Source organism: Solanum stenotomum, chromosome 10, assembly GCF_019186545.1.
Source record: "Solanum stenotomum isolate F172 chromosome 10, ASM1918654v1, whole genome shotgun sequence".
NCBI classification, from domain to species: Eukaryota; Viridiplantae; Streptophyta; class Magnoliopsida; order Solanales; family Solanaceae; genus Solanum; species Solanum stenotomum.
Genome location: NC_064291.1, coordinates 51,628,883 through 51,640,929, shown reverse-complemented (window position 1 = coordinate 51,640,929; position 12,047 = coordinate 51,628,883). Strand labels below are relative to the sequence as shown.

The 12,047-nt window shown below is 34.2% G+C and overlaps 1 protein-coding gene and 1 pseudogene across 1 annotated transcript; both read left to right on the top strand.

Moving 5' to 3' along the window:
- Nucleotides 1–860: 860 nt before the first annotated feature.
- Nucleotides 861–8,191, top strand: LOC125841396 (protein NETWORKED 4A). Its single transcript, XM_049520515.1, has 5 exons — nucleotides 861–989; nucleotides 3,793–3,896; nucleotides 4,247–4,320; nucleotides 4,454–4,562; nucleotides 6,205–8,191. Exons 3-5 carry the CDS (start codon nucleotides 4,306–4,308, stop codon nucleotides 7,923–7,925), a joined length of 1,845 nt encoding a protein of 614 aa, XP_049376472.1. The 5' UTR covers nucleotides 861–989; nucleotides 3,793–3,896; nucleotides 4,247–4,305; the 3' UTR covers nucleotides 7,926–8,191.
- Nucleotides 1,369–1,457, top strand: LOC125843372 (U6 spliceosomal RNA; annotated as a pseudogene).
- Nucleotides 8,192–12,047: the final 3,856 nt, after the last annotated feature.

The window sequence follows — 12,047 nt, the reverse complement described above, 5'->3', positions numbered from 1 at the left end:
AGAAAAACATTAGAAAAAAACAAACAAAAAAGGGTCAATAAAATTACACCAAAAGTAATACTGCCCTAAGCCAAAAATGCATATTATCACTGTTTTAATTAATTTATTTTATTTTAACTTGATATGAAGTAATTTAAGAAAATATTTTTTTGATCTTATAATTTTAAATTATAGAAGGTGCTTGAATTGACTTATTTAATGTAGCTTTTAACTTTTAAAATTATTAATTTTTATTTTTAAATGTGTATAGAAAAGACAAATTTAAACAATTTCATCTAGACAAAAACAAAAAAACAAAAAAAAAATACTTAAATAAAGTCAATCAAAGTCCAAACATCCCTTTTTAAAATAGTTGTTAATTCTATTAAAAATTAAATTTTAAAAAAATATTAAATTTAAAACAAACTAAAAAAAAGACAAATTCCAAATTTAGGAAAAAGCGTGTATTACAAATGACGACAATTGCCGCAAATGGTGTATGGCTTTAATAACATATCTTTTTCTTTTGCAGTTTCCTTCATGAAAACTATTCAAAACCAATTTTATTTCGTTCACATTGAGCCTGCATCAACAAATACAAACACGGAAAAGAAAATGAGACTCGCTTAATCTCAATAATTTTTAATAAAAAAATTATATAATACTAAAGAATTGCATTTTTTAAAAAGTATTTAATAAGAATAAAGAGTCATACGGTGACCATTAGTTTACCAACGTGACTATTCATTTTTTATCATTTATTATTTAGTAAATTGTGTACATAAATAAAAGAGATGTGGTTGAAAAAAACAGGTCAAAAATATCTCATAGTAACAAAAATAAAATAACAATGTTGTGTTAAAGACGTGGCTAGATTTAATTAATAACAACAATAAGGGTCATTGAAGTCCTACTTCAGCTGTCATTTTGACTTTGTTAACAAGCCCTTATTTCTCTCAAATCTCCACCATTTCTTCTGTTGGATTCTTCATCACTCTGCCTGTCAACTGGTTAGTTTTCCATTTCTAATGTCTAATTTCTTGCTTTTTTTTAGTTTAATTTAATGGTTTTTATTCAAGTTTGAAAGGTTTAAAATTTGTATTCTAAATTGCTAATTGGCTTCGGTTTTGACTGTTGAATTGAATTGAATTTTTCGATTAGTTTAAGTCTAGTTTAGTTTTATCGATTTTTGGGGTAAAAGGGGAAGGATATGAAGGAGTTGACATTGCAGATGAAGTGTTTGATGAAAGTGAGAGATCTGGACCAAAAGCTAATCTTATCATTTTCTGACAGTTTCTATATGTACTTGCACGGAGAGAGAAGTTTAGCCATACCCATTGTAATAAACAAGTTTACAAACACTTCAGCAATGAAAAAGGAAATTACACCAACATATGTCCCTTCTCCGATAAAATTGGAATGGTACAGAGAAGATTAGCATGATGACATGCACAAATCGAGAAATAGTTCAAATTTTTCTTCATCGGAAAACCAACATGCTATCTGGTTTCACAAGGTGGGGGTATGGGGAGGGTAGAGTACTAGAGTGTATGTAGACTTTACCGCTACCTAGGACCTAGGGTGTCAAATGGGTGGGTTGGGTTGAAATAGAAATCGGGTTGGGTCATGGCTCCCTAAAGTTTACTTTAGGCTTAAATGGGCTGGACTCAAATGGACAAAAAAAACGGGTTGGGTCATGACCCACTCAATTAGACCCACTTAATCTCAATAATTTTAACATATTATTATTTAACTTTTATAATCACAATTTGAATATCAACTTAAGAAAATTAAAAAAAAATAAAATTACAAATGGATAGATAGATCCTATAAGATATAAAATATATAGTAATTCATACCTTCAATACAAGAACATACATTACATCAATGCAAATTAAGAGTTTAAAACAGGTTGAAATTGAAGATTAAATTGGGCTCAATTGAAAATTCTTTTTAAATGTGATAGGTTTGAATGAGTTGAGATTGAACCAATTCAAATTATCTTGAATCCAACCCATAAAATTTTGGGCGGGAGCCTATATTTGGGCTCATTTTGACACCCCTACCACTACCTCTTACAACTCAACTCAATATATGTAAACTGCTGCGATTAATAAGAGCCTGTTAGAATAAGCTTTTTTGCAGGTGTTCTCAAGGCAAAATAGCTTTTAAACACTTGAGTGTTTGGGTAAAATAAAAAAGTACATTTAAGTACTTGTTTTTAAGGCGGCATAAAACTAAAAAAAATAAGTCATAAGTTAGGATTTTCAACTTATTGCTTATGCTTATAAGCTATAAGCCATCTAAACAGGTCATAACAATGGAATGGAAAGATTAAACTGGAAAGGAAATCCACTCTCTTGTTGCGCTGTTTAATTCTCTTACTTAGCTTCAAACTCACCTCAGGCCCATGTCCACCATTGACTGTGTTATGACTTGCTTGGTCTTCCAAGTTCACACTTAGGTTCATAACAATAACCTCATCCTCACTAAGAACCTTGTCCTCAAGGTTCAAGATAAGATATCTAGTGATTGCAGAAGGAAAAGAAAACTTCAATGTGTTCTACAACGTGTTCAAGAGAACAAGCAGAAGTCTATAGAAAATGAGCTCTTCCACCCCATTTTCTCACAGAATGTAATAGTCCTTGTGCAACACTCTTTATAGTTCCAGTTGTCACTTCCAAGAATAGGCAACGTTCCAACAACCCCATTGATTCTCCAGGAAAAGTAAAGCATTCTCCGGCAAACACACGAGCAGCTGGCTCGTCCAATTTCCATTACAAAACCCCCTAAATGACAATGCAATGATACGGTAGAAACATTATTAAGAACATAGTCAATAGAGCAATTCGGTTGATGCACAAAATCCTCACTTGACATAAACTCCTCAGGAACCTTTTGATAGACAATTATGAGTAAATGTGGCTGAGATGGTTCTGGAACTCAATGTAATTATTATGCAAAAGATAAGGTAATATGGCATCTAATTGGAGGACTCAGATCTTATGTCACAGACTTTTCATGTACCTAACTAATGTACTTCTATTTAGACTCCCAACAACTTGTTGTGGAGATTGATCAACTAAATCAAATTCCACATTAGTCCTTTCAATCTGGACAGTCTCACACCTTTTTCAGAGAACCAACAGAAATCATATTTTTTTTGGTAATAAACATGACATGGTTTTTATGAGAAAGAAAATGATTAGCTATTAAAATGAAAGAGTGAGGTACTATTGTCTTGAAAGAAGGGAGTGCCACGTGAACAAATCCAAATTAGTTTGGTAAGTTGGTCCCTCTCTCTATATTCTTATGGGCCCCTACTCCCCACTTCCCTTTCATAAATGAGATTTATTATGTAGTTCCAAGTGAATGAAAGCATCTCTCTCCGGCCTCTCCTTTGCCGGAGATTCAATTTTTTTAGCATTTTCCTCTCAAAATCATTAGCTTTCTTTTTGTCTTTCCTGCTTTGTCCCCCCAAGTTGAGCCCTTTCTCCCTGCTTTTTGCAAAATTTAGTTCTTTTGGGGATTTTCTGATTGAAATCATTTATTGAATCTTTGTATGTGTCCATGAATATTGTCTTACTGAATTTACTTTCAATCTCTTAATTATCTGATTTGGGTATGACCATACATTCCCCCTCCCCACTTGTATTATTATCTCAAAAATCAACGCTTTGTATATTGTTACCCATCTATTGAAATATAATTTCTTAGTTATATATCGTAGTTGACTATCTTTAATGAATGAAAAATAATTTAAGATTTGAGATGAATGGGCTTACGTGTAGTTCTTATATGTTTTTTGGACAGGCATGATATGAGGAAGAACACAAACACGTGAATATAGCCGGCAACAGTTGTGGGATTAGATATCGAACTTCCCGTGCTCCTTTTGTGTGTGGCATCCACAGGAGGTACATATATTTTTTTTTCTGCTGGCCTGTTGGCCTTGTCAAATTGGTCGTTATATAAAATGGAACTTTTCATTGTTTCATAAAGAATAATTTGACAAGACATACAATAAAATTAAGTAATGATCAAAACAAGCATTGTATTTAAAGTAACAAATGAGAGACAACAACCATCAGAAATTAAGTATTCAAAAAGAATTTTGACCCTTCATCATAGCAGATATCGAAGTGAAGTAGTAGAAATACCTTTTGTTCCATACTTCTTAAACATGTTATTCTGAAACAAAGAAACATATATCCTACTGAGGTTGACTTTTGATAGTTTGGCTTATGTCACCTTTATGATTATGCAGGCAATTTTTTTTAACTTTTTTGAGTTGAGGAGTTTGTATTGAATAACAAGCTTGACAGAATGGCATCAACGTTTGTAAGATATCTCTGTTCCATAACTTAACAGTTAACATGTTGAATGAGTATTGTTTGCCTTGTCTAAGTTTGCTTTCTTTACATTCTGATATGTTTTTATTGTCCATGAGATTAAGAGTGAGTTCCCTTTTCAGGTGAAGTCTAGTAAGATGAAGAGGATGGAGTCGAAGAAATCACATGCTTGGTGGTGGGATAGCCACATTAATCCCAAAAACTGCAAGTGGCTTCAAGAGAATCTTGAACGTAAGCTATTGTCTTCTTTATCAAAAAAAAGCTATTGTCTTCTTTAACCTTACGTTTCTTTGTCCAATCTCTTAATTTCGTATTTGTCTACTCTGCAAATGCCAAAGATAGACCATCCAAATATATACACCTTATTAATTGAATTCAATTAACAGGGCATCATTTATGCATTTAAGACACACATACGCAAGAGATTGAAATTTGTACTAGTGAGTGATACGAGTAGCTACTCACCGGGCATTCTAATATTTCACCGCAGGGATCATTATGACAAATAGATTTGAACTATTACTAGAATGCATAATGACAGATAGTTGCTATACTCCTGTAGTTTTATAATTCATATAACCTCTTGTCTGAGGTGGAGCTAGAAGGTCACTTACGGGTTCTTTTGACCAAATCATGTATTTGTACTAAAAAATCTATTAAATATGAACAAAAAATAAATTTAGAAGTATGGTAGTCTACTAATGGTACAACACTGGCGCAAATTATGGTAGAGGTCTTCTTCTTTGTTTTCCATCATTCCATTTAGACCTATTATGATAGTAGTCTAATAGTACCACCATTAACACATTAATTTAATCGGTAACCTTAGGAGGTAATTGTTTGTAAGATATTCTGTACAAAATTCAACAATTTTTATTTCTGCATCTAAAAAAGGAAAGAATTCTAAAATTTCAGAAACTTTGGAAGATAGAGAAATGCTCAACACTTATCCGTGAATTTTTTCTAACTATACCTCATGCAGTTTCTGCTTTCTTGTTTGCTTTTTTTTTTTTTTTTTTTTTTTTTTTTTTTGACTATACCTCGTGAAGATAGAGAAATGCTCAAACTTCTTTTTTGCAAATGTCCCAATCACTAGCTCTAAATAACAAGCTATCTTTCCCATGTTAAATTTTGCATACATGCACAAATTTTAAAATCATATTGGCTTCCCTTGCCCTGGCCTTATATCCTAGCGTCGCCCCTTGTATAGGTGTTAAATGTATCTCTTGCAAATAGGGCATGAAATGAGCGGATCAAGATGGGTGGGTTCAAAACAGGTTAATTAAAAGCATAGGTCATGATCCACACGCATCAAAATATTGGTTAAATCATTTTAAGGTGGGTCAAATGTGTTTTGAGTAGAGTCATAGCCTACCTGGAACTTCAACGTGTCTGTTTGAACTTCCATTCATTGTGACCTATTCTTAAGCAACACAAAAATAAATATTTCATTCAATATGCTTTGTGGTTTTGGTAACTCTAATGACATCGTATGATATAATAATTTGGTCTTACACTATTATGGTATTTAAAATTTTAGATTTTCGTGTCCAAATTCTATATTTTACATTTCTCAAATTATTTGATAGTTTCCGTATTAAAGTAAAACGGTCAGAAAAAAAGAAGTAAAATGGTCATAGAAGACCGGAGGCCAATAGACCGTACTTGCTTGTGATTCCATGAAAAAACTTTGAACAGTTTCATCCATTTATCTCAAAGGAGGTTACTAGCTATTACACAGACCTCCTGGGGAAAATGCACCGTAAAAACACCTAATTTTGGCAATTTAATTACCAAGTCGTTTCTCGTAATTTTTCATGTTGAATGGAGAAAATGGCATACAAGAAAATGACAAATAGGTCTATTATTTCAGAGATGGACCAGAATGTCAAAAGGATGTTGAAACTCATTGAAGAGGATGCAGATTCATTTGCTAAAAGGGCAGAAATGTATTATCAGAAAAGGCCAGAATTGATCACACTTGTTGAGGAATTCTACCGCATGTACCGGTCATTAGCTGAGCGTTATGATCATGTGACCGGGGAGCTCCGGAAAAATATTCCTTCAGATCTTCAATCACAGGGGTCAGGCATCTCTGACGTGGGTTCTGAACCACCCTCCAGGTTGCCCTCTCCTGATCGGAGGCCAAGCCGTCCTAAACCTGGTCCTCGTGCTGCTGGATTTGAATTTTTTCTTGGCGCAGGCGGAAGTAGCTCGGATCTGGCCAAGGAAGGAGATGAATCCTCAACATTAGATTCTGAATCTGAATCAGATGATTCGTCTATCAATAATTACTCAAGTACAATAAGCAATGATGATGACCATGGGTTGCGTAAGAAGATTGGTGAATTGGAGGTCGAGCTCCGTGACGTGAAAGAGAAGCTTCGCAAGCAACATGAAGAGGTCTCTGAGAGCTCCGTTAGGGGATCACATGTAGGCAATGATAATCTTATCGCAAGGATAGCTGGGTATGAGGAAGACCTTAGAAATGCAAACGAAAAGATCCGGTTATCAGAAGAAGAGATTAGCAGGTTGAGAATTGAGCTTCAGAAGTATGTATCAGGGGACTACGTGAAGAACGTCAATGAGATTACTGCTGGACAGGAAGCTAAAATTTCTGATGAGGATCTGCAAGAGAATGCTACAGAGGAAGAACCACAAGTTTTGGACCCAGAATCTAAGATCCGAACACTTGAGGAAGAGTTAAGGAGAACGATAGAGAAGCTTCATGATTCAGAGAAGGAGGTGGAACGCTTAAGAGAGGAACTTAAAAGTAACGGTTCCTCCGTAAAATTACTTCATGATCAGCTTGGATCAGCACAGAAAGATGTTTCTGGCTGGAAAGCCAAACTTGAGAGAGAGAAAAGAGAGGTCTCAAAGCTGCAAGACCGAATTGCGAGGTACAAATCCAATTTGTCAGACCGTGATCAAGAAATCAGAGGACTGAAAGAATCAATATCAAATGCCAACAAGGCTTTGGCAGAAGAAAACTTGGAACTTCAATGTGAAATTACCAAATTATTGAAGGAACGAGCATATTTGGAGGATAATATCAAAGAAATGGATCTACGTTGCCAATCATTAGAGGAGGATGTTAGACGAGCTGTAGCAGGGAAAGAAGAAATGGAAATGCTCCTAACATCTGAAATCGAGCAGTTAAAGTTGACCATCGCTGAGAGGGACAACCATGTTGAAGAACTGAACAGAAACCTTGATGCATTATACCAGAAATATGATGCATTGAAAACAGAGAAAGATGACCTAAATGCTAGAGTTGCCTTGCTAGATGAAGATCTAAGTTCTAAAGATGATCAGATTGATCAAATGAACAACCATTTGAACCAACTGCACATCGAGCACGTCAAGTTGATTTCCGAAACTGAAGGGGCTCGTAAATTGGTAGAGGAGCTGAGGTCTAGAGTTAAAGAAGTGGAAAGAGAAGTAGAGAGACAAAAGGAAATAGTTTTGGAAGGAGCAGAAGAGAAACGCGAAGCAATTAGACAGCTTTGCTTCTCACTCGAGCACTATAGAAATGGTTACCAAAGGCTTCGACAAGCTTTGGAGCATAAGAGACTACCTGTAATGGCGGCCTAAGTCCATTAGTGATGGTGAGCAGACGTTATGATCATCTCAAACTCTGCTTTTTTGTTGTCCAAAACACCTTTTTACCTTCTTGCTTTTCGTTTAGGGTTCATTTTTTCTTTTGTTTAATAGCTCCTTTTGTTAGGCATTTGCCTTCCCAGTATTCCAGCTTTTCTATGTCTGTAATTGCAGGAATACCAGTTGTGGTTTTCTAAATATCTGTGCACTTTCTTACCATAACAGAAACCAATATGAATAACAATTCAGCTTTGTATGAAGTCTAATTTCGAACAACCATAGCACCAAACTATGGCTGAAACCGTCAAGCTGAAGAAACGACACAATTCGAAGCACAGAGGAAGTAGGTAATAGAACAACTCAATGTATAACAACACATCTTGTAAATTGTGTTCCCTTTGCAGATGAGATGAACTACAGTAAAACCTCACCAAATTAATATTCGATAAATTAATAATCTCTTTAAGATAATATTTTCCTCCGATTTCGACTTGGGGCAAAGAAAAAAATCACTTATTTCGATAAGATAATAAGATAATATATTTTCACAGACGGTATAAATCAATAATTCTTTAAAACTACAAGTATATCTAAGATAATTTAGTGAAATGTGATTCTATTGTGTTTTGTTTTTTTGTTAAACTTTAAATCCAATTGAAGTTCATCTCTAACTTTTCTTACTGCATCCAAAAGTCCCGGTGTTGTCTTTTTGAACTGCTCCATAAAATTGTGAAGAGTTCTAGATACGATAAGTGTTTCCTTACGCATAACTGGTTCTAAAGGTATTGTATCATCTACAACTTCATCATCAACATTGATTTTTATGGTATCCACAATTTCTTTTAAGCTTTAGAGCTTTGAATATGTATCATTTTTACCTGGATAATCCAATAGGTTATTGATGTCCATTTTATTGCGGTATGAGATCATTGATCATTACCTCAAGTTTATGAATGATGTTTTCACAAGTGGGTTCATTTAAATTCTATGATATTTCATCCTCCAAACAAATTTTGCAATGTTGAAAATAATTTGTTGTTGTCTCTTGTTGAACATTTCTCGTCCAAGCCAGGATTACAAAGTTGATAACATACAAAACAATAATCTTTCCTGGATCAGTTTCATGCCTTTTAATTATCCTACAATAAAATATGTTCTGATAATACATCTTGAAATCTCTTATTATCCCAGCATCACAAGGTTAAGTCTCAAAAACACTCTATAAATTAATAATTATTAATTTATCAATTAAATAATACCTCTACAAAACAATAATATTTCACGGCCCCATCTATATTAATTTAGTGAGGTTTTACTGTATGTGATGATGTTGATGTGCATAGACATGCATGTTAATGATTTGAGATGATTGTTTCCATTGTTGAGTCTATATAACCCTTGAGTTGCTGCATGTCTTGCCATCTAGTTGATAGGGTGTGGTTATGTCATGAAATTGTTTGGTGCATTATGAATTCCTCTTTGGTGCTCATGGTTATATGGTAGAATGGTCGATTTAAGTATGAAAGGGGGTGACTGGGTGTGTAATAATGTTCTTCTACTATTATTTGTGGGATTAATGGATGGGGCTAATCACTAAATACACTTGTCTCGTAAATTAAAAGATCTTGTTGGTTAGAAAATTAAGTATGATGAATAAGGGTGAGTGGGGTGGTGTAGGGTCTTCATAATTATTATTGTGACTTCTATGTTATGTTGCATGATTTAACCTTAATTGACCGTTGATGTTTACCAGTATGTGTGGTGTACTGATACTACTCTTGCTATATACTTTTGATGTAGATGTGTTGCAAGTTGACTTGAAGTCTCTTGTGTGAAACAACGATAAATATATTTGACTTGAAGTCTCTTGAGTTTCGTAAATTTTGTCATTAAAAATATATTGGGAAAATACATAAGTACCCCCCAACCTATGCCCGAAATCTCAGAGACACACTTATACTATACTAAGGTCCTATTACCCCCCCCCTCCCCCCCGAACTTATTTTATAAATAATTTTCTACCCCTTTTCAGCATACGTGACACTTTCTTCTGGGCCCAGCGCGTGTTGACAATTTTTTCAAGCTATCTGGTTGATAGTGCTACGTAAGTCGAAAAGGGGTAGAAAATTATTTATAAAATAAGTCGGGGGGGGGGNGGATAATAGGACCTTAGTATAGTATAAGTGTGTCTCTGGGATTTCGGGCATAGGTTGAGGGGTACTTAAGCATTTTTCCAAATATATTTGTTATTTAGTAAAAGATTTGCCTCTGGCTTTCCACATAGTTTTGATTAAGTGGTAAAGATTGATCACCTTTCTTGTTAGGAATAGGGTAGGTGCCCGCACTGTCCTATAACATTATGGGGCACTAAAGAAAATTGAGCTAGCTTCTCAATTAGTGCCCCCTAAGGTTATTAGTGTTCAGGGTGTCGAGTAAATTATATTATCATTTTCAAGGAGCACCCTCGAACATATACAAGATTTTTTCTAAAGTTTTTGGGGTCTGGTGACTCCTCAATGTAGAGAACAGATCCGCCTCCCGCTATAAGGATAGTAATTCATGCCATCAAGCTTCAGTTTCAACATTGCCTCATTATACCTCAATCATGTATCACTTGTACAAAATTACTTCACAATAGCCTCAACGTTCCTTTGCTTCTATTGGAATATTCGGGCATTCCGTTCTTGCCACACCTAATAATAGTGACGTAGCCCAAAAAATTCATTAAGGGGTGCATAAATATAAAGAAGGAAACATCTGAAAAAAACAACAAATTAAACCTTACTAATAAAAACAAAAGGTATTTACATTATAACTCGACAAGTGTGCAATTATAAGTGAAGTGTGTGTCGTTTAAAAATGAAACAAAATGGTAGTAGTCAAAATGTATTGTTATGTTGCTAGTCGGGGTAGAACACACAACCTCAAATAAAAATAAAAATTGACCACATTAACCAATACACTAAACCTTCAACTTGTGTCAAATGGTGTCAACACATGTATATATATATATTTATAAAATTAGTTCTACGAAGACGCTCCACATTCGGTGGATTATTCTACGATCCATGGATGGACTCGTGGATGAGAACTTAAAAGATGGCAAAGTGCCTTCATTCCACAGAAGAATTTCATGAGTCGTGGAAGGTCATGGACTTGATCAGTTGATCTATAAGAGTTTTTCTAAGGGTATTTATGTCTTTTTAATAATTTCCTAAGTCTTAATCACGATATTTTAACATCTATTAGGGGAGGATATCACGGTAGTTATCTCAGTTCTCTCTTATTCTACTCCCCAAACTTAAGGCAAACCTCAAGTAGAGTCATCTAAGATTTCAAGCTCCTTTTCGAAATTCTTATTCTTCTAGGTATGTAAAGCTATCATAGTGAATAGGGGTGTTCGGGGTTCGGTTTGGATTGGTTATTGGTTAAAACCAAAATCAAATCAATCTAGTCGGTTTTTTAAATATCTAAACCAAACCAAACCAAACGAAAAAAATAACCGACGGTTTGGTTATTGACGGATTGGTTCGGTTTGGTTCAGTTTTTCTATTTTTTCAATTTTAAAGTAATAAATTTTTGAGGACATACGTATCTTGATAGACACAAACACCTAGTACATGAGCAATATATCCACTGAAAAACTATTGTTGGTTCAATTAAGCAATTAAACAATACTAAAGTTATTATTACACGAACAAAGTGATTCAATTAGGAAAAGGTGTAACTATCTTATGAAAGGTATGGTAGGTAAAGACTAAAGTAATGAATTTTGATGGACTTGGACTTATGATTGTAATAGATGGGCTAAAATTTAAGTTTGAGTTTGAGAAAATGGTAAAGTTAAAGACTTAAGTTACTTAAAATTTAACAAAATATTTATATTTTATTTATGAATAATATATAATTAATTATAAAAATTTTATATGTAATTTATTGGTTCGGTTTGGTTATTTTGGCAGTTATTTTTTAGTAAAATCAAAACCAAACCAAATAGTATCGGTTTTTCAAAATTTAAAACCAAACCTAACCACATATCGATTTTTTTAATCGATTTGGTTCGGATTGCGGTTTGCTTTGGTTTTTTAACCATAACCATGAACATCCCTAATAGTG

What these genes read in the sequence shown, in the direction of transcription:
- LOC125841396 (XM_049520515.1), top strand. An exon ending in GCTTCAAGAGAATCTTGAAC is followed by an intron (nt 4,563 to 6,204) that starts GTAAGCTATTGT and finishes CTATTATTTCAG; the next exon opens with AGATGGACCAGAATGTCAAA.